We start from the raw sequence: 22,501 nt of genomic DNA on the forward strand, positions 1-22,501 counted from the left end.
ATCGGATCAGCACTTGCAGCGATCGATGCCGTCCCAGAGGTTAGCAAGAGAGGTACTTTCGTACAGAGTTTGGGGGTGGTTTTGTGGCTAGGATTCATTTAGACACTCATGACTTATTAGATGCCTCGGGCAAAAGTACCGAAAGTTAATTGTTTTTCTAGATGAAAACTCATTAAGCAGGTGAATTAACATCTAGTCTATCTCGAGGATATTCCGACTTTCGGCGAGATCCTGCGCTAACTAACATGTCGCTAACAAGGGGGCGTGTCGATCTTGGATAGTGCTGTTCCCCCGTAACGGTACCCAATCAGAGACTGCCAGCAGGACGAGCCAAGAAGGGAAATCAAATCGGATTGTCAAGCAGCTGGCAGAAGCAATAGACAACTTGTTACTGTCAAAACCTAAGCAAATAATCATCAACTAAGAGCAAAAATGGAAAGCAGCTCGCAGAAGCAATAGACAACTTATTACTGTCAGAGAACTAAGCCAACCAAATAATCAGCAACTAAGAGAGAAAGCCAACAAGCATCGCTATCAAAACCAACGTGAAAACATCAAAACTCCAAACCCGAAGCAGATACCATCCGTAGAGTAAAATCATCGCAAAATAACAAGCATTAGACCATCCAGATCACCCATCTCCCGTAGCATCATCACCTGTATTATCATCCATCATCATTATGCCCCCACAAACCGACTCTTAGCCGCCACCTTACCCCCCAACTCCGTCAAACTCCCACTCTGCATAATCTCAAAAATAGACAAGTCCGCACCAGCCTTGAGCGCCAGCATGTTCCTGAGTTCCACAGCCACCAGCGAGTCGACACCATAATCCGCGGGTGACTTGCCCGGCACCACTTCACCCTCGCCGAGCATGAAGATATCTGTCAGTTTCTGCGCCAGCGCCGTGGTTACGTGACCGGCGGCTTCCTCTGGTGATCCCGACCCGGTCAGCAACGCCGCAAGGTCGGTAGCTGATCCGGAGGAGGTCGCAGCAGTCGAAGCCGTCGCAGCAGGCTGCTGATAAGCCAACCCCGCAAACCTCAAATCCGTAACCATCGGCGAACCCGACATATCCCCCTTCGTCGGCCCGGTGTTAAGTCCCAAACTCAACTGCCCCCCCATCGGATCCCTAACCGCCTCTCCAATCGCTCCCAACACATCCTCCTCACTCAGCGCCGTAAACCCATGATACCTCAACTTCTCAATCGTCTTCCCCAGCCCCTCCCGGTCATCATCCGCCAAATACCCCACCGATTTCACAATCCCCAGATCCAGCGCCACACAGGGCAAACTGCCACCGGCGGGGGAAGTGCGGTGGGAAGCGAGGGCGTCCTGGTAGGCGCCGGCGGCGGCGTAGTTGGCTTGGGAGGCGAAACCGACGACGCCGACGAGGGAGGAGAGGAGGATTAGGAAGTCGAGGTCGGTCGGGCGGGAGAAGTAGGTGTGGAGGTTGTGGGTGCCGAGGAGTTTGGGGGCGAGGGCGGCGAGGTGGGTTTGGGGGGTCATGTGTTCTAGGACGGCGTCCTGATTGTATCTTGGTTAGTAAACCAGACCAAAAAAAAAAAAAAGAAAAAAAAAGAAAAAAAAAAAGAAAAAAGTCAAAAGTCAGAAGGTTAAGGGACTTACTTGTAACTCCATCCCACCATGAATAACCCCCTTAATAGGCGGCTTCCGCGCCAACACATGCGCATCCAGCACGCGACTCAACTCATCCATGCGCGAAATATCGCACGACACTGCGGACACGTTGACCTCCTTGTGACCCGCTGCGGCCAGCTCTTCCTGCAAGCTGGCCAGCCGGGCCTTTCCCGCGCTGCCGCCGCTGTTGCGGGATAGCACGAGTAGATGGCGCGCGCCGTGGGCGGCCAGCCAGTGCGCGATGGACCGGCCGATGCCGCCGAAGCCGCCGATTATGAGGTAGGTAGCGTCGGGGCGGATGGGGGTTTTTTCGGTGGGTTTGGTGGTCTGTTCTGTTAGTAACGAGTAACAGCGTAATGGATGGGTAAATGGAAAAAAGGAGCGAACTCACCGGCACGACAGTCTCCGGCCCAACAACAACCACCCTACCCCCCACCTCCCCCTTAACCACCTCACTCAACGCAACAGGTTCAACGGGTTCAATAGGCCCAATCTCCCCCGTCCCAACCAACCTCACAACCTGCTTCAACACCCTATTCACCTGCATCGGCCGTCTCGCCACCAACGCCGGGACATCCACCCGCGAAACCGTAACCCCCCTTCCAAAAGCCTCCATGGCCAGTGTCTTGTTCGCAGCGGCGTCTTCTCCAGGCGAGACATCCACCAGTCTCCCCAGGGGCGCGAGACATGCGAGACCGGTCTGCAGAGCGGGACCTGGCAGGGTGGTGAGGACTATGTCGACTCCTTCTCCGCCGGTTACTTCTTTGACCCGGTCGACAAACTCGTCTATGTCGTCTGCAGGAGGGGAAGTGAATACCCGCTCGGGTTTAATACCCAGTTTGGTCTGGACGAAGAGTGCTTCGTCGGCGGAGGAAACAGTAACGTACACCTCTGCCCCCACACGCTGGGCTAACTGCACGGCTGCTAGGCCAACGCTGATAACCCCCGCAGCGGTGGTCGATCCCAGTTCGTGAACCAACACGCTCTCACCCGGCTGGAGTCGTGCAATATCATACAGCGCAAGATAGGCGGTGGTATACGCCGTTGGCAGCGCTGCGGCAGTTGGGAGAGAGAGGTTGGCGGGCAGAGGGACGACAGTAGACCAGTGCGTTCTGGGCCGACTAGCATACTCTGTCTCTGCAGCAGATCCAGACGGAGAAGGGGGGAGGAGTGCCAAAACGCGCTCGCCGACGCGGAGACCCATCGCTGCGGCTGTTGGGCTGGCGCGGGCGATGAGGCCTGCTACGTCTGTGGTTCCGTCTGTCGTTCCGTCTGGTCGTCCCGAAGAGGGGGTGGAAAAGGCCCGCGGGTCGAGTTCGATAAAGTCATCTGGTAGTGGGACGGTTGCGGCAGGGTCGTCGGTGAATTTGTTTGTGGTGAGGTCCAGGTGAAGCGGGCGGGTGGGTTGGAGGTAGGGTTCGAGGTGTTCTTCTTCTGCTGGGGTATCCTCCGTGGTGTTCTCGGAGGTGGCCGGGGGGGCATAGACACGCGCGTTACGCTCCCGGTCTTTAACCAACCGCGGAACGTACACCACCCCCTCCTTCTCCGCAAACTCATAATCCCTCCCTACCGTCCCATCAACAGGTTCCGCAAAGAACGTCTTAAACAACCCCGTCACAGCCGCCACACTCCCGTCGCTAAACATCCCCCTCGCCGCATCCAGATCCAGCGTACCCAGCGGTTTACCCCTGTACTCCTGCCTCAACGCCCTCAAAAACCCCGGCGCAAGACTCGCAAGCGGATTGGTATTCGCCGGTCCGCCGCCGTGGGTCAACCATAGCACACCGCGGGAACGCGTGCACACTGCCTGGATACCTGCAAACAAAGCTGGACTCGGGGCTGCGAGGACAGGGTGCGTGGGGGAGTCGATTAGCAGTGTGACTTTGTTGGTGTCTTCTTCGAGTGGGTTCTGCGCGGCTGATTCGAGGGTGCCGACTGTGGGCACTGTCCAAGTCAACAAACCGATAGACAACCGCAGCTGGTCGAGCCAGTCGGCTGGGACGTCGTCTCCGACGGTCACGAGGGAAATGTCGAAGTCGAATTTGGGACGGGGAGGAGTCGCGGTGGAGGTCATGATGCTGAAGGAGTAGAGGTCTTCGTCGTCGCAGTCGTGGACTTCGGCTTCGACGCCGCGGAAGCCGGTGCGTTGGAGGACGCTGTCCCACATGGGGATGCTGAGGGAGGGGGAGAATTTGCGTTCTTCTTCTTCGCCTAGAGGTCCCAGTTAGTAAGTCCCGTCAAGTGAAAATCCATTAAAGTAAAGGATGTGGGAATGTAAACATATTACCCGAATAGGCAATATGTCAACACTAAGAAAAGAGATGAGAAAGGGGAAACGGATAAAGCAAGAAAAGGCTTACTCAACCACCACCCCCCCAAAAACCCAAACACAAACTGCACATCAATCTGATCCCTCGTCGTCTCCATAACAAACAACTTCCCCCCCGGCTTCAGCAACCGTCTCACATTCCCCATCGTCCTTTCCATCGACGCCGTCGCATGCAACACCTGACACGCAATCACCACATCATAACTCCCCTCTTCAAACCCCTGCTCCGCGGCGCCCTGCTCCACGTCCAACTTCCGATACCGCATCACCCCGTCCCAGTCCCTGAACTTCTCTCTCGCTGCCTCGAAGAAACCGGATGATACATCCGTGAAGTCGTACGACCCAACCCCTTCGCCTACCCCGCCTCCTGGGAGGGAAGCTAGTTCCCGAAGGACTTGGGTAGTAGCACCCCCCGTGCCACCACCAATCTCCAAAATCTTAGCCCTCGGATGCTGCGCCGCATGCAACGCCACCAGTTTCGCCAGCTTCCCATTCGCCCTAGCCCATTTGAGTCCCGTCAAATAATACCGCGACAACAGTCCATCCTCAAGCATCACCTGCAACGCCGTCACTTCCCCGCGGAGAATAGAGACGATTTGCTCTCCAAGACGAGAGACAATCTCCCCGTTTGTGCTGTCGCTTTCGACTCGCTTTAGGAAAGCTTGCTGTTCGGCCAGGAGTTTCGGGTTGGTGGGTGCTGCTACCGCCTGCGCAAGCCATAACTGACTATCCGGCGCCAGCCGATTAGTCCTTGCCAACTCAACCTGCAATTGCATCCACAAATAAAACTTGCGCTGGAACCATTCCAACTTCTTCACATCCGCCGTCGTGAGTCCCGAAAGGGCATGAGTAATATAAATCAGACACGCGCGGCGGAGATCGATGAGTTGAGCGGATTCGGTGGCAGAGATGGGGGTGCCGAGGTGCTGTTGGAGGAAGGAAGGGGTGAGGTGGGCGGTGGAGGGGGTCCAGGTGGTGGTGGTGAATTTTTGGTGGTGGTATGCTGGCAAGGGGGAAGGGGGGGTGCCGATTGATTGGCAGGTGAATTTGCTCAGCGTTATCACCGGATTCCCCTGGGAAGCGGGGGCCACGGTGATGGAGGTGGTCATGGTTTGGGTGTTGACTGACTCTAGGGCAGTAAGAGCCTTGAGAGCGGTTCCAGGGACAGAAGAGATATCGCTTGATATCCAGAGGGACTTGAACGACCGCGGGACTTTGGGGGTGTCCTTGCCGGGGTTGCCGGCGCCGGGTAGAGCGGTGTAGGCGGCTTGGAAGACCGAGTCCAGGGTCGTCGGGTGGACGACGTGCGGGTGCTGATGGCCCTTGGGCATGGTAGCTGCCGCATCGGCGACGACAAAGGCCGTCACCGACTGGTTGTGCCGTGCGCGGATGGAGGTGATGTTTTGGAACACCGGGCCGTGGTTGATCCCGCCGGACTGTAAGCCGGTGTAGATGTCCTTGGGGGAGATGCGCACGCGGTAGGCCGAGTCTTGGGTGGGTTGGTCGATGGTTTTGGTCTTGGGGGAGTAGTCCACCCGGATCAACCCCCGACAGTGCTCCGTCCACTTGCTTTCGAGGGTCACCGAGCTGACCACAAACTCGGTCCACCCAACGGTATCCAACGCCCGAGTACACGGCCGCAGGGACAGTTGGACTTCAATCCCCTCGCTTGTCTCGGGGACTACCAACGCGCTGGTAATCTCCACGTCTCTCAACCTATACCCTTTGACTTGTTTCTCCGGGGTTTGGGTGTGAGCAACAAACGCGACACCCTCGATAGCCATGCTGAGATACCCCGCGGCCGGGTAGATAACATCCCCCTGGACGACATGGTCCCTGACCCACGGCAGCTCGTTGATGCGCACAAAATGCCGCCAGGTCGGCGAGGCCATGTTCGTTCCAGGCACCAGCGCACCCAGCAAATCATGGGGTGCCCCCTTTCTCGCGCGCAAGGCCTTGTTAGCCCGCGGCTCGATCCAGTGCCGTGTGGAATGGTTCCACGGGTACGGCGGGAGATCGTGCAGGACCCGCAGACCGGTGGTGCCCAGGGGGAAGTTGACTGCTGCGAGGTCGAGGGTGGGATAACCTTTCTGGATGAGGGTCGACACCAAAGCGTGCATGGTCTCGACGGCGTGTTTTTTGCGCACCAGACAGCTCGCGTACGGGATGGTGGTCCCTTCAAACACGGGCAGGCCGAGGATATCCTGGATAGGACCGGACAGCGCAGCGTGCGGCCCGACTTCAATGACCATATCCACCGCTGGTTCCTCCGACTTCCCGTCAAACACCATACTAGTAAACGCCTCGACGAACCGCACCGGTCCCGTCAGACTGCGCACCCAATGTCCCGGCGCGCCAATCTCGGCAATATCCCCCAGTCGGGTCCCGGTCGCGGGGGATGAGAAGGCAACAGTGAGTTTATCGCTCGCCGGCCGAATCTTCCCATCCATTGCGGCATAATACGCGTCCGCAACAGCCTCCATATGATGCGAATGCCATGCGGCATCCACCTTCAGCCGCCGCGCAAACACATTCTCCTTTTTGAGCGTCGCCTCCAACTCCTCGATCCCATCCACATCTCCCGAGACGGTAATACTACTCGGGCTATTCTCACACGCGAGAACCACCTTCCCGGCCTTGATTTTGGGAAGCCATTTCTTCCCTTCTTCCGCGCCCAGGCCCACGGCAATCATCCCGCCTTTGAGGACGGAGGACTTGCTCCCTTCGGACGCCATACCGCCACGGGCGTAGGCAATGGTCATGGCGGACTCTAAATCGAGAGCGCCAGCGGCATAGGCGGCGGCGATTTCACCAGAGGAGTGGGAGGTCACGGCGGTGGGGTGGATGCCGAAGGAAGAGAGGAGGACGGTGAGCGCGATTTGGACGGCGACGCAGACGGGGGTGGAGTATTCGAGTTGGTTGACGCGGGTGGTGGTTGCGTCGCGGGAGAGTTCCTCTAAACTATGCGTTAGCAGATGTAACAAGAGAGAAGGGAAAAAAAGAATCGAGCAAAGGTGATGATAAGGGGAAGTGGAAAAGGGGGGTAAACAAACTCCCCAATCCGGAAGTAAGTCAACACCCCCTATCACTCCCAACATCACACCCAAGAAACACCCCCTATCACCCCCAAAACCCAGAACTGGAAAGCTAGGAAGGAAATATGAGAGAGTAACTCACCAACAACACCCCACTCCGCCCCCAACCCCCTCAACACCGTACTACACTCCCCCAAAACCCCCTCAAAAACGGGATACACATCCACCAATTCCCGTCCCATCGCCCACCACTGCGCTCCCTGGCCCGTATACACAAACCCAATCCTCTGCACCTTTCCCTCTGCCCCCTCCCTTTTAACAGGCTTCACCCGTCCACTTTGAAGAGTCTTAACCAGGGAAGAGAGCGAGGAGGCGGAGAAGGTGGAGATCCAGGGGAATTGGGTTCTTCTGTGGTTCAGGGTGTGTGCGAGGTTAGACAAGAACACGCTCTCGTCTTGTGGTGTGGGAAAAGGAGGGAGGGTTGAGAGGTGGGTGGCGAGGTTGGTGGCAATCAGGGTGGTGGCGCGTTCGTCTTTGCCGGAGAGGGTGAAGAGGTGGGGGTGGATGGTTTCTGGAGAGGGGTTTTCTGAGGGGGAGTCGGAGGAGGAGATGGAGATGCCGCTGTCTTTGCGGTTGTGGCCGTTGATGGGGTGGTTGCCGTTTGTGAGGGCGTGGCCGTTGATTCCGTTTGTGTGGGAATGACCGTTGACGCCGTTGGTGTGTCCGTTGGTAAGAGAATGCCCGTTGGCGTTGGACGAAAGATAAGAATCCAGCGACTCCATAATAACATGGGCATTCGTCCCGCCATACCCAAAATTATTAATCGACGCCCTCTTCACCCCTCCCTGAACACCCCCCTGACTCGAGGCGGTTTCCGGCCACGCCTCCAACGAAGTCGGCACCTTCAACCCCCACTCTCCCAACCTCAACTTCGGATTCGGCCTCTCAAAATTCACACTCGGCGGAATCTGCCCGTGCTCCAGCGCCAGCGCCACTTTAATAATCGCCGCCAACCCGCTCGCCGTCTCCGTATGCCCGATATTCGTCTTGACCGACCCAATCCTCAATTTCCCGTCCTCTCCTGGTGCCCGTCCCTCGGGGGTAAACACCTTCGCGATCGCCCCCACCTCGATCGGGTCTCCCGTCGGCGTGCCCGTGCCGTGCGCTTCAAAGTACGCCGTCTGCGCCGGATCAAGCCCCGCGCGCCGGTAACATTCCCTCACCAGCGCTTCTTGCGCTTCCCCAGAGGGGGTCGTGATAGTCTCAGTCTTACCATCCTGGTTCAACCCAGTATCACGAATAATCGCCCTCACCGGATCCCCATCCCTTAGCGCATCCGCCAACCGCTTCAGCACCACCACCGCCGTCCCTTCCCCCCTTCCATACCCCGACGCGCGATGATCAAAAGCATACGACTTCCCATCCCGCGAAATAAGCGTCATCGACGACATCGCCAAAAACATATCCGGGTTGAACATCACATTCGCGCCCCCGACGATCGACATGCCGCACTCGCCTGCGCGCAGGCTCTGACACCCCTGGTGGAGGGCGGTTAGCGTGGTCGAACAGCCCGTGTCGATGGACATGCTGGGCCCGCGGAGGTCGAAGAAGTGGGAGAGGCGGTTGGACGCCATGGCTGCGCCGGTGCCCATGAGGAGGAAGCGCGGGAGGGAGTCGGGTTCGCGGATTTGCGTTTCGTGGTAGTCGCGGAAGAAGGAGCCCGCGAAGACGGAGGTGTCGCTGCCTGCGACGGATTGTAATGTGAGGCCGGCTAAATTGTACATCAGTAGACATTCCATATAAGAGGAGAAGAAAGAGAGAAAGAGACATACCGCTCTCTAGCGCTTCGTATGTGGACTCTAACTGCAGCCGGAACTGCGGGTCGAGGGCCTGTTGTTGTCAGTAACCACACACCAAACAAGCGCAAGGTAAACTAAAAAAGACCGAGTAAACCTACCGCCGCCGTCTCAGCCGACAAATTAAAAAAATTCGCATCAAACAACCCAATATCCTCCTTCAAAAAGTGCCCGCCCACCACGTTGGTCTATCACCACAGTCAGCATTTCCCTCCTACCCAAATAAAACACCCACAACACCTTGCGAGTGGAGGAGTAAAAAACGTACTGCGTTCAACTTCTCAGTATTCGGGTGCTGAAACCCAGCCGCGTTAAACCGCTCCTCCGGAATCGGCGACCACGCGCTGCGTCCCTCGGCCAGGAGCTCCCACAGTTTCGCCGGTGTGTCGACGTCCCCGGCGAACCGGCAGCTCATGCCGATGATCGCGATGGGGTCCATTGTGGGCGTGTGTATCTGTATCTGTTTGTGTTGTGTGGTGGTATCTGGGTGAAGGGTGTTTGGTGAGGTGAGGGGGGGTATCAATTAAAGTAAGTAAAGTGGGAGATAAGGTGAGTCGTCGAGGTAAAGATCCAGGTGAGAGTGGGATGGCGAGAGAGTAATTAAGAGGTAATGCTAGAAACAGACTGGCGCGGAGTGGACCCACGTAGCGTATTCCAAGCGCGACAACTCCAGTCAAGAAGTCGACAAAAAAACCAGGATAACTCAAGTTCAACTCAGAGAATCCGCTCAAAGTCCACGGCGGGTCCAGCTATAAGTAAACCGAGTATTTGTAAAGAAGAGTAAAAGCAAGCACATGCAACCCGGGCGCGATCCCACCTTATCACATTTGCTTGCTTGCGCCGGATCTCGATCACACCCACATGCGGAGATACTACAAGGGAACAAGGGAAGGGAACACAAGAAAAAATCACCCACCCAACAAGCGAGATGGCAGAAGCGGGGTGGGTGACAAGAAAGATCCGGACATGGGTGGGGGGATGTTCGCAAGGTCAACAGACCGACCAGGAAGAGAGTAACAAACAACAGCCGCGAAATCCGCCCGTTCTCGGTCTATCAGCCGACCTGCCGACCATGAACGGAGGTATGCCCGGACGAGCGGACAAACTGACTAGCCAGCTGTGTGTGACAGGGTTCGTGGGGGGGGGGGGATTTGACAGAGAGACACACAGACAGACGGATAGACAGCGTGGGAACTTCGATCCTGCAAGTGGATGGATACCCTCCTCCCACGAGTCCAGCTCGTCAAGCCAGCCATGCCATGCGATATCTCAAACCCAAAACGCAAACCCGGCCGGCAACCCGTCACGATCACTGTCAACTCAACTCATCTCATCACGTCTCCATATCGGCCCGGGCGATCACCGTCTTCAGCTGTGTTTGTGCCCAGATCTGTTCTCGGTACCAGAGAAGCAGACAAACTCTGGTTCTTTTTCGTTGTGGATGGCCAGACGTGGCTGGCTGTGTAACCAACGAGTCCAGCTGTGGACAACCAACAAGCAGAAATAAAAGCCAAGACCGACGAGCTGCTGGAGAAAGGAGAAACAAGGGAAGAGGCTGAATTGGTGGGAGATACTCCGGGCCATGTTGGTTCACCAGGGGTTAACTCCGAGGTGGGGAGATCTTCTTCAGCTGGGGCCGGGAAAAGTGGAACTGGTGGCGGTCGGCCGACAGCGACGTGGAGATCGATCGGTCGGGGGATGATGACTGGCGAGGTGAATCAACTTTTGCTGTTGTCGAATTAAGTCGGTTTCCTTATCTCGCAAGGTATTTTCTGCCTTAATTGAGTTAATTGAGAAATAAAGAAATAACTCATAAGCCGTTGTGTAACCACATCTGCCTCTCTTCAACAAGAAACGAAAAACGCTCAACCAAAGAAAAAAAAAAAAAACTCAAAAGGACACCCAAAATCAAAGAAAACGCAGTCCAAAAAACCAACCAATCCCACACGCTCCCTGGTCCCAGGGTCCTGGGTCGCCAAGTGGGGCCCACAACACGGCCCACCAATCCAGTCCGACTCGTCCGACTCGCCGCACTCCGTTCGAGAAACTCCGGACTGCGCGGGGATGTGGGGCCAGCGGGGCCGGTCGGATCTCGGCCCCACTTCAACATTTCGGCGAGTCGGGTTCAGCGCAGATCGGGGTCCGGCCTGGCACAAAAGATGAGCGCAGTGCAGTGTTAAGAAAGTCCGACCCCCGGCGGGCCGGGCGGAGAGTCCGGGAACAAGGGGATCAAGGTGAAGCCGGGGGATCAACCAACAACCAACTTGTTCTCCTCCTCGGGCCTCGGCCACCGAGGACAGCCATTCAGCCACTCATTTGTCCTCTTCAGCTGTTGCATTTGACGTTGAAGATTCCATTTGTTGAAGATTCTTGCGGAGTTGCGATCTGAAGACTTCCATTTGTTGAAGACTTGCAGAGCTGAAGACTCGGCAGGACGTCCGATTCTTGCGTTTTTGTTTCGCGCTTCCGCATCACACTCGCGAATCTGACACTGGAATGCGAGATGCGCGTCGTCAGGTGTCATGATGCGGCGGGTTGTCTGTGATGAGCTACATCGGCGTGGTGTTTCTGGTTTGACAGTGACACAAGCTGGAGGATGATTACCATCGTGATCAGTTCTTTGAGGGAGTTCGCATGGAGTTTGGAGTTGAGTTTGTCCTTCCCCTCACTCCGCTTCCTCTCCCTCTCTCACTTCTCTTTTCTCCTTTCCCTCATTTCCCCTTCTCCCACCATTTCCCCATCCCAACCAACAGCAGCTTTTCCCGTGTCGAGTGTCGAACCAACAGCCAAGCCAAGCCCAATCCGGCACTCCCCGCGGGACGCCGCAGATCAGGGCGATCTGCAAACGCCGCGAATAACACTTGCATTAGCGGCCAGGGGCGGATGTGCAGGATGCGAACACCCGGCTGCAAAGTTTCTGCAACCTGTGAAAAGGCTGCTGGAATGCCAAATCAACAAGTAATCGTGAAGAAAAACGAACGAAACAAACCCTCATTACCCAATGCCCATTACCCAATTCCCAATTTCAAATGCCCCAAATCCGTGTCACCACCTCTACCTTGCCCTGCCGGCTGCCGTGCGCTATGATTTTACACCAGCCCCCACTTTCACTCCCAGTGTCACCCCCAGTGTCACTTCCAGTGTTACCCTCCACTCAATCCGCTCCAAGCTTCCCTGGCCGACCAAGCTTCCCCTGCCGGCCTGCCCCAAGTGGCTGCAAGCCCGCGCGGGCCCTCTGTAACCCCTCTGTAACCCCTCTGTAACCCAAGCCAGCTGCAAGCGAGCGGATTTGCCCGTCTTCGCCTGTCTGCTTCTGGCTGGGGTTTCCGAACCACAGGGGGTTTGTTTCTCTTTCTTGCAGTGACATGCATCCATCACAGTGACCGCAGTGGCAGTGAGAATGCTTGGAGGGGTTGAGAATTTGATGCGTGCCTGGTGTAGCAAGCCTTACCATAGTACACTACACTATGTACGGATACACTTGGCAGGCAGGCAGGGCAGGGAAGGGAAATCCACCAGTGTAACATCACAGCGCAGGGCCGAGCAGGGCAGCGGGAGAGCTTCCAGGGCACAGTGGGGGTTCAAGCGAAAGCGAGAGAAGTCACAAAAAGACCCGTAACTCATTCAAGAAGGGAGGAATACCTCATTTCAAGAAGGGATGGAGGAAGGGAACACAGAGCGGGAAGAATGACAGAAGAGAAAATAGCAACAAAAGAAATTACCCCCCAAAACCCCCCGAAAAGGAGGACGGATACTGTGCCGAAGCAGTTTGCTTGCCCTCGGGACAACCTGCAAGCAACCACCCGTCAGGCCCATCAAGTCCATCACCGTTGTACGCCCCGATCGGAACACAAATCGCGGGATTGACAGCTTCCCGCGCCCGCTTGCGTCACACAAGGCGCAGCCACTTATTACACTACTTCTCTCGTACGAAGTACACAGGACTGTAACTGCGCCATAGTCAGGTCTGTGATGTGATTTTTCTTGTGTTCGTCCTATCGTGAGTTCGTGACTGAGGCTTCGGGGGGCTTGACAGTGCTGTCTGCTGTCTGACAGGAGTTGAGCCGGTTGGTTGAGCAGAGCATAACTGCAGTGCATTGCATTGCATTGTCTACTTGTGCATTACACTAAATTGGGGACTAGCCGTGTTGTTGGCTGTGTCAATGTGTCAGTGTGTCTTGCTATGTCTTATGGTGATTTGGGGAAGTGGACATCTTTTGGCTGTTGGTTGTTGGTGTGTGCTGGGAACCCTTAGCCTCTGAGGCAACCGAGGAACCCGGGGTTGACGGTTGCACTTAGCAAGGGATGACAGATGACGCGAGCCGGAGACTTTTTTTGGGTTCTTTTCTTTTGTTTTTCTGGGGGAGGGTATTCCAAATTTCGAATTTATTTTCGTCTCTGCCGTCAGCACTCAGCACAGAGCACCGGAAATGAAGGGGAAGGGAAGGATTCGTCCCGCAGCGCTTCCCGCAGCTGGGGGCGTATGGGCGTATTTTCCAGGCCTTGCGTATCCGAAAATCCCTGGAATCCGCATCACAGAAGCCCGCGCCCCGACATCCCTGGAATAACAGAGTAACAGCGCCCCCCCCGAAAGTGTTGATAAAAAGCCCCCCGAAATGGCTGAATCCCTAATTGCAGCCACGATCGAGACCGCCGGCCGTGAGACAGCTTACGCCGGCAGCTGAGTCGTACAGATGACGATGGGCGTCAAAAGCCAAACCCTAAATTTACCTGTCTGAGCCATTCTTTCCTTTTTTCTGCTACTATTCCCCGGTTTTTTTGTTGATTCTTCTCTCCTTTTCCCCGATTAATCCTTTTGTTACCACACACTTTTCTTCTTTCCCTCGCTCGTGCATGTCACATCTGCCCTGTGGAGTCCCAGCGGGGCTGTCACTCTCACCCGTGGCTGACACAGCACTGACAGCAGCAACACAGCACTTGCAGACTTGCAGACTTGCAGACAGGTTGCAGAAGTTACAGTGCGCCGGGGTTCCGGTCTCCAGTTTCTCCAGCTCCAGCGGAAGGCGCATTCGGCTAGACAGCAAATCCGCCAGTGAGAGGCCATGCCGACCAGCCGTGGGGTGGGCCTGCCCACTGCTCGACTGGGGGGGTTCAAGGGGACCCCTGAGAGGATCTCAGAACGGCTTGCCAGGGCGCTGTCGATCAGGGAAGGCGCTGATGGTGCGCTGCAGTGCAGGCCTGCAAGCGTGCAAGTCCGAGCTTTTCCATGTCTTGTCTTTGTTGCTTCCTCGGGCATTTCTCTTCCTCTTGGCCGGTCCTGTCATTTCATGTCGAACTACACTAGCCGCAGCAAATGTCCAGCCGGGTTGGGCTGTTTTGGGTTGACGCGTCGCGGTCCTTGATTTCGGGTCTTTTGAGAATGCGAAGTTCGGGTGTCGTGAGGACTGTGGAGTATTGTAGGAGACGGGAAACAGAAGCGAGGAAGACGGTTTGGGACAGGCGAAAGGTCTCGGTCCGGTAGGCTGCCGTGTCCAGTACGCAGAGAGAGGTCGAGTCCCACAGTTTGAACTGGAGTTTTGACAGTACAGATTCCTCATCACAGACCCCATTTCCGATCTTGCAGCTGTGACGGTGCCAGATCGCTGTTGCATGCACTAATGTAACTAGTCAGCCATCAGGCGCATCGCTAAATAACAGCCGTATCATATTTCTGACCGGCCGCCAGGTTGTCAGGTTGTCAGGCTGATGATCGGGGGGCCGCCTGCAGCTCCGGATGGTATCTCCGGGCCGTTGCCCCCTTTCCCTTCCTTTCGTATGCAGACATCTGCGTTCCTTTTGACCCCCGCGCGCCCTCCACCAGTCGGGGACCTGCCCCCTTGTCTCCTTTGCCTTTAGGTTGCACACCAATATCAACGACTCCGGATATCTCTACTCCGGACTCTAACACCAACATCTTGTGATATCTTGTGATCACTCAACATTGGCATCACCCAACGCTTGGAGTCAGTCACCCGACAACTTGGAACCCGTCATCCCTTGGTCCGAATCGAGACAGAACTCAGACTTGGCCCCGTCCTCGATTTTCCTTCTTGGTTCCTTCTTCGTTTCCCATCTCACTTTCACTTCGACCCAGAGTCACGCCAGAGCACCACGAGAGCCTCCAAAATGGTCACACTCGAGCAGATGCGGGCCTCCAACGCCCGCATCCCAGAGTGTCTGCCTGCCGGGCTCGTAGCCGTCTTCGTCGGCGGCACAAGCGGCATCGGCGAGGCGACCATGAAGGAGCTGGCTAAACACGCCGTGCAGCCGCGCATCTACTTCCTCGGCCGCTCCGAACGTGCCGCCGTGCGCATCACCAACGAGCTGGCGGCTATCAACCCCGGCGGGCAGTACCATTTCTTGCAGGCGGATTTGTCGCTGTTGCAGACGGTGGACGAGGTGTGCTATGAGCTGAAGGGGCATGAGGGGGTGATTAATCTGTTGTTTTTGACGGCGGGGACGATGGTGACGGGGAAGGGTATTTATTTTTATTCTTATCTTCCTCTATCCTTCGCTACTTATGAACAACACTGACAGAGAATAGAAACCCCCGAACACCTCTACTACCCCACAGCCCTCAACTACTACTCCCGCATCCGCCTCATCGTCAACCTCCTCCCCCTGCTACAAAAAGCCCCCTTCCTCCGGCGCGTGGTAACCGTCTTCGGCGGCACAAAGGAAGGCGCCGTCTCCGTAGGCGACCTCCAAGGCCGTTCCCTCGGCCTGCCCCTATCCTCCCGCACTTGCCCGCCCACCCCGCCGTCCGCAGTAGCAGCAACCTACTACGACCCGCCCCCTTTCGACCCCGATTTTCCTGTCCCTGTATCCCGACCTAGCGAGGACAACAACCCCAGAGCGAGCACCAGCTCCCCGCCACGCCCAACACCATCACCAACCTCCACAGGAACGAGTCCCTTAAACAACCCCAAACACCACGCCTCCCACCTAGCCCACCTCCGCGCCCACACAGCCTCCATGACAACCCTCGCCCTCGAATCCCTCGCCCTCGAAGCCCCCGACGTCTCCTTCGTCCACACCTTCCCGGGCTTCGTCCGATCCACCCACGTCGGTCGCGAACTCCGCAAGGGGGGGAAGGCCGCTAAGGCCGCTGCTGCTGCTGCTTCCGGGGGAAACGGGGGGGTAGGATTGATGAGGTCGATGCTCAATAAGATGGTTTCCAGCACGAGCGGGAGCAGTGCGTCCGTGGTATCGTCGCTTGCTGAAGCGGGGGAGAGACAACTATTCGTGGCTACCAGCGGGCGGTTTCCGGCTCGGAGTCGCGGCTGGGGAGGGAGGAATAACAGTACGGGGGGCATGAGTACGGCGTCGACGGCTACGGGGAATAGCGTGTTGAGTGCCGGGGGGAATGGGACGGCCGGGGTGGTGTTGGTTGAGGGGAGCGGGGTGAATGTGGCTAGGGGGAGCGATGCGAGACAGGGGAGTGGGGTGTATTCGGTGGGGTTGGATGCGGAGGCCAAGGGGGAGGAAGCGGTTAGACGGTTGAGGGAGGAGGATTTGGTGAGACGGGTGTGGTTGCATACTATTGGGGAGTTTTTGAGGGTTACGGGGACGGAGTTTGTTTAGGCTCTCGGAGAGGGACATACACACGCACACAGAGACAGACAGAGAGAAAAGGAGAGGGGCCGAGAGAGCGAAAGAGAGTGAAAGGGAACGAGACGGAAGGGATGATACCATGACCGGTTTGGTTTTTACAGCGGCAGCTGATTATTCCTTCGTTATTACCGGTATCTCTGAGCGGGCATATTGGGTTATTCTTGTACTTTGACTTCTTCAGCATCTAGTTAGCATTTGGTGGATATTTGGTTTGGCTTAATCTCCTGCCGGTAGGCAGTTCAATCCTTTATCATATTCGGCGTTGAGAACGACGAACAACAACTATACTTGATCGTAAACAGAACTCCCGAGCTTTGTGTACTATATGTTGTAATATAATACTCCAACGATTGTTCACTTGACGTCGACGTTGACGTTAAGTCCGGGGTCGGCCCATCAGCCGCTCGCCTTGGCTCAGCCAGCCTCGGACCGCAATCGATACTCGTTTGGACGTCGCACGTCATCCCGGCGCGGGCCGCTCACGGTACCAAGAAAGTTGACAGCTCCCAAATTCCTCACAGACTCGGTAGATACTGTGTATCAAGAAAAAAAAAAGGAATGTCAACAAGTGGAAAATGTTTTACTCCTCATGCTGTCAACAACCATTTCGCAGACTTCCTTGAGAGCCGAGACACCCTGATCACACTGATCCTTCAGAAAACAATCACCTCATTTCCTCTCTTCGTCCCACCAACAACCAACAACCCTCGGTTCAAGCTTCAGGCTCAGGGTCCTGAACCAGGGCAGGGTCCAGGTCCAGGTCAAGGAGTGCTCAGACCAGCCCAGTCCAGCCCAGAGCTCCAAGCCGCCTAGTGCCGACAGCCCAAGTCAGGTCAGCCAGGGTCCAGAGCCAGGGTTGAACTCTGAGATTTTCAGGTCACAGCCGCTGACAGGTGGTCAAAGCGCCCCATTTCCATTTCCATTTCCTAATTCAGTCTGTCGAGCCAAGAGAGAAAAAAGAGAGTCAACAACCCTCCTGAAAATGCCCATTCAGACACAGTCTGCCGTCGGGAAGCCGCATTCGGACAACCGGACGAGACAGATAGACAAACAGACAAGAAGTGCGAAGAGACATCGCTGAATCAGTTCGAGGAATGGGTTGGTTAAGAGGATAATCATCACGTCCATAGCCAACGAGAGACAAGTTGATAGTCATCTCGAACTAGTTAGACAAAAGTCTAGGCATGCACGTTGGCTTGAGACGGGCAATTGCTCGACGGGAACCTCACACACATGCTCATCATCCAACGATAACGATAGTTCGTCATCTTCAAGTCATCCCTCAGAACAGCCCAAACCGCAGACCGCAGACCAAACAAGACAACGACAGTGAGACACCCAACGGGCCAACGCTCGTTCGCCATCCCGTCTGTCCGCCGTTCGTTGAGTCGCAACCACTGCAACCAACCAACGCCCGACGATCTGATTGATCTACAAACTGCCGGGTCTCACTGCCAGAGACAGGTTCACTTTGTGGACTTACGCCGTCACACCAATGACGAGGCCACAGCGCTGCAGCTGTCAACGGGACTGGCTGGGTCTGACTGCGGGAGGAAGCGAGGTGAAAACTTTTGCTGCGGGTTTCCGTTTTCCGTTTTCTGTCTCGAGACTTGGGGAATGGGGAATCGGCTCGCAGCTCCGGAGAGTGGGTTCTGTCAAACTGTGTTTGAGTTACTGAGCGTGCAGGAGTTAGGTGCCGTTGGTCGCCGATGGGTTTCAGCGGTTTGTCCGGACGGCGATGTCTGTGCTCCCGATCAGAGTCGGAGTTGCGAAGTGTCTCAGACGGAGCTTCGAGCGGGAGCAGTTGGGGAAGGTGGATTTACAGCGGGAAGCGCGGAAATGGGGCATTTACATGAATTGTCTTAACAAACTATTAACTGACGACGAATAATTCTCTCTCAATCGTAGCACATGATCCAGCGACCAAGATAACACCCAACCCTAACCCGAATCCATCACTGTTCACACGTTGAATCGCAAGTCCCGGCAAGACCACCAACATCACAACCCTAACCCTACCACCCCCTATCACCACCACCTCCAGCTACTAATTACATATGTACACCAGCAAGTAAGTATCACCACCCAAAAAAACACTCCGCCCCCCCCGACAAACACTCAACGGTACACACCCCATTCAGACTCACCGCCGTCGCATACCCCGCCACCCGACCCCCTTCATGACACAACAACAGCGTGTCGACCGCCGCTTCGACCAGATGCCCGTTCACCAGCCCCGGCACGCGGGTGTGCCATGATAGGACGCAGGTGTCTCCCTCTTCTTCTTCTTCTTTTCTATTTCCCCTATTTTGGCCGTATCCGGTGTTGTGGTTATTAGGGCTGTGATAAGTCCGGGCCGCAAGACGCGGAGTGGTGAGATACACAGCCCGGGTGTTGGGATCAATGGCTTGGTGTTGTGTTTCGGAGAGGACGGTGAGGAGGTGTGAGCAGGTTGTGGCGGGGGCTGGGTGGGCGGAGGTGTCGTTGCAGTAGACGATGTTGGCGCCGCAGTGCTGGGCGGGGCGTCGGGCTGGATGTTGGGTTTGGTGGTTGGATGGGTGGTTGTGAGTGGTGGTGTTGAGGTTCAAGGTCCAGTTCCAGTCTGGGCTTTCTCGGCCGGGAATTCCCCAGTAGGATAGGGTGCCGTAGGGGAGGTTGTGGGTGTGGAGGTGTGTGAGATGGTTTTGGGAGGGTGTGTCGGGCTGAGCGGTTGAGAGAGAAGATAGAAAGAGAAGAGATTCCAGCCGCATGGTGTTGATCGCACTCTGGGACACAGTCGAGTAATTCGACTCTGATCTTCATCAAGCCTTCAAGACTGTGTGATTTACAAGAATTTTCTGGCCCTGCTGATTCTTACGTTCAAACTCTCATAAAACTTACTAGTCAGTATTAATTCAGTCCAATTGACCCCCTACCAATTAATTGCGGTTTCTCAGTCATGCCTTCTCAACATATGCCACCTCCACCAAAAAAGCAAGAACAACCCGGAATTTGCCCACATGCCACTTAATCCGTGATGAAATACCGTTGTAATTTCCACCGAATCTAGGCCTGCTAGCAAGTAGAAATTAGAATAGAGGAACGCTGATACTGCTAACAAGTGAAACAATTAAAACAGCGTTGTAATATGGCTGTCCCCAAAACTGAAATAATTAACCAAACCACCTTAAGACCCATAAAAGCAACTCCCAGAAAACAATAACCCAACCACTCATAAACCTTTCACAACCACCGCGACCGATACCTCACCTTAGCCCCCCACGAATCACCTCCATCCCAATCCCAATCCCAATCCCCCAGCCTGGTAGCCCCCTTACCCCCATACGACCGCGGCCGCGACCCCGACCAGGATTTCGACCTCCATGACGTCTCCAGCCCACAGTCCCACCAGCGGGTACCGTCCCTGCTGTAGCTTGCCGTGATATCATAATCATCATCCTTATCGTGATGCGGCGACCACCGCACCTTCACATCCAGTCCGTCTCTCTCTCTGTTTCTGTCTCTCCCTGTCCCACTGCGGTACCGGCTTCGTCCTCTATCCCAGTCCCAATCAAAGTTCACGTCTAGCTTGCTGGTACGTGTTTGTGCCGGTGACCGGGACGATCTTGATGACGACGAAGACGACCTATACCACGACCCCGACCCGAAGGTCCCCAAGCTCGACCACGACCCTGACCCCGACGACCCTAACCCAGAGGACGACGGCGACGGCCGATACCATAACCCTGTCCTCGACCCTAGGGAAGAAGACGACGAAGACCCCAAATCAGCCCACCTCACATGCTTACTCCCCACTCCAATCCCTCCATCATAACAACTAGGACAAACCAAATCGTAGGTATACCCCCGTTCCGCGTGAACCGGCAGGCGGCGGTGGCAGGCGTGGGAAGGGTTGTAGTGCGAGCAGGGCACGAGACGGGTGGTGTGCAGGTTGCGGTCGCGGTAGGGGTGTCCGCAGAGGTGGTAATCTGTGTAGCGGCAGCACATTCTTGCTTTCTTCAATATCTTTATGTTTTGAGTTGCTTAGATGAGGGGGTTTGGGGGTTTAGGTTGGTTGCTGGGTGGTTAGGTTGGGTTCGGTTTGTAGGTAGGCGGGTTGTGGGGGAATTGCGAGTATTAGTGGTGGGTCGGGTGTTGAGAAATGAGTGTTGATAAATGAGTGTTGATAAATGGATTTTGATGGGTTGGTGGGCGATGTGTTGTCGTGATACGCTTGCAACTGAGTGTGTCGTGCGGTAACGCAGAACTCAAACCTCTTGCCAGCAAGAAAGGCTCAACTGGGACGAAACGAACCCATCGAAACGAACAGATCCCCAAACGCCCCTTTATACATCATACCGTGCTACTCAAACCGCTACCATACCCCGTGAACAACCGGCCAGCCCGACCACACCGACCACCATCATGTCAGGTCACGACAACATCTAATTAGGTCAACTGAGCGCAACCCGTTGTGAGACGGCGCTTCGGCAAGGCGACAACGCAAGGCACCAAGATTGTCAGCTGTTGGAAAGAGAAGTGTAAAACTTGAGGTACATGTACACTGTCTGACAGCTAGGCTGATTTTGTTAAGAGTTATTCTCTCTGTGATACAATATTCTCACCAAGTTTAACACGACACGCGTGCTGTTTCTTTTTGATATTTTAATGTCGAACATGCTGTCGCTGCATCCGGAAACGGCGGCCTTCCCGATCGGGTATGGCGCTCCGTCAGATTCGCGTCCTCGCACGGCCCTGCTGCGCGTGCCGCATAAATAGAGCCCCTCCTCTCCAACGTCCCTTTCTTATCCTCTTGACTTTCTCTCCCTCCCACATCGCCTTCGCTCGGTCCCTGCCTCCTCATTTCCGTCGCTCCCCCCGTTCCCCCCTGGCCCCCTTTATCCTATAGCTCGCCAGCCAATGTCGCCCGTGCTCAGATATCCATTTCGCCAAGATAGATACCTTGTCCTTACCCTCTTCGGCGTCCCTTAGCTATATACCGTCGCCCACCTTATATAGCGATACTGGTTTCGCAGTTCATTCTCCCGAGCCCTCGGCCGAGATGTTTCCAGCCTTTATAGTTGTCACGAACCAAACATATAGCAGGAACACGGTGGGGCACACCCGGGTGGCATGGCCAATGAGGAGAAGGCAGGGCAGAAAGCGGCTGCGCAAGGCAACCTGGGGTAGCCTTGGGTAAACGGCGAACACGAGTGACCTCGGTAGACGTGGGTAGACATCTACCCACGGGGATCAAGGTAGATCACGGTAGCGGGCGAGCAACAGTGAGCCCGGTAGTATATAGTCATTCGTTCTGGAGGACTCTGGGAGTTCTCCAGTAAGCAATACAACTTGTTCGCTACAATTGCTCAAGACCAGTGAACATTGAAACCAGATCACCATCTCGTTGTGAACCTTTTGGCTTCACCGGATCACAACCCTTGCGTCATACCTTCAGTGAACCCTTTCAGATTGTGGTTGAGAGACGATCCGTCACAAGAAGGCGGGCGCGCAAGACGACAGGCAGGCTGTGGAAGGACATGGATATTGAGGAGAGGGTCTTCGGCGAGTATCTGAGTGTGCATGAGAGTTCCGAGGTTGCGGTTGCGGCTAACGGAAGTGATTGACTTCGAAGGGGCGGGAAGCCCCTGTCGATGACTGCTGGTGGTGTGCGGGTGGTAGTTGTCACAACTGAGCTGATGGTTGGTGTCGTCATTGGGGCGGTTGTTGACGCTGAGATGGGGGTTGGTGATGTCGTCGGGGTGGTTACTGCGACTAGTGAAAGAGAGGCGGCGAGGGTAAAAGCAGCCGTGGAAGGCTACCTGGAGAGAAAGGAGATGGCGGTGATGGCCTCTGACCACTGGGAGGCAAACTGGCTAGGGGCTACGCAATGTCAACAAAAGGTGGAAGAGGTCTCTGGTCTCCGGATACCTCGGTCTGGAAAGAGAAGCGATGTAGTCAACTGGAGGAGAACTCGGGTAACTAGACTGTCAATTCAACATGGTATTTCGGCTGAGACACATCTGTGAGCCAGGTGCCGTCAACTG

At 55.6% G+C, this 22,501-nt stretch overlaps 4 protein-coding genes across 4 annotated transcripts; 1 reads left to right on the forward strand and 3 right to left on the reverse strand.

Annotated features, from left to right (window-relative positions):
- Positions 1-678: 678 nt before the first annotated feature.
- C8A04DRAFT_38184 (uncharacterized protein) lies at positions 679-9,300 on the reverse strand (the record flags this gene model as incomplete). The annotated part of the gene is made up of 8 exons (XM_062784149.1): positions 679-1,527; positions 1,630-1,968; positions 2,033-3,852; positions 4,002-6,926; positions 7,148-8,776; positions 8,838-8,895; positions 8,963-9,049; positions 9,130-9,300. 8 exons carry the CDS (start codon positions 9,298-9,300, stop codon positions 679-681), a joined length of 7,878 nt encoding a protein of 2,625 aa, XP_062635891.1.
- Positions 9,301-14,987: 5,687 nt separating this feature from the next.
- Positions 14,988-16,445, forward strand: C8A04DRAFT_13134 (uncharacterized protein; the record flags this gene model as incomplete). The annotated part of the gene is made up of 3 exons (XM_062777597.1): positions 14,988-15,339; positions 15,406-15,622; positions 15,716-16,445. 3 exons carry the CDS (start codon positions 14,988-14,990, stop codon positions 16,443-16,445), a joined length of 1,299 nt encoding a protein of 432 aa, XP_062635892.1.
- A 2,108-nt stretch (positions 16,446-18,553) lies between these two features.
- On the reverse strand, positions 18,554-19,225 carry C8A04DRAFT_29796 (uncharacterized protein; the record flags this gene model as incomplete). The annotated part of the gene is made up of 1 exon (XM_062781132.1): positions 18,554-19,225. One exon carries the CDS (start codon positions 19,223-19,225, stop codon positions 18,554-18,556), a length of 672 nt encoding a protein of 223 aa, XP_062635893.1.
- A 472-nt stretch (positions 19,226-19,697) lies between these two features.
- C8A04DRAFT_29797 (uncharacterized protein) lies at positions 19,698-20,462 on the reverse strand (the record flags this gene model as incomplete). Its single annotated transcript, XM_062781133.1, has 1 exon — positions 19,698-20,462. The coding sequence occupies one exon, from the start codon at positions 20,460-20,462 to the stop codon at positions 19,698-19,700; it is 765 nt and encodes a 254-aa protein (XP_062635894.1).
- Positions 20,463-22,501: the final 2,039 nt, after the last annotated feature.

Source organism: Dichotomopilus funicola (genome assembly GCF_033296635.1).
Source record: "Dichotomopilus funicola strain CBS 141.50 unplaced genomic scaffold C8A04scaffold_43, whole genome shotgun sequence".
Lineage (NCBI taxonomy): Eukaryota > Fungi > Ascomycota > Sordariomycetes > Sordariales > Chaetomiaceae > Dichotomopilus > Dichotomopilus funicola.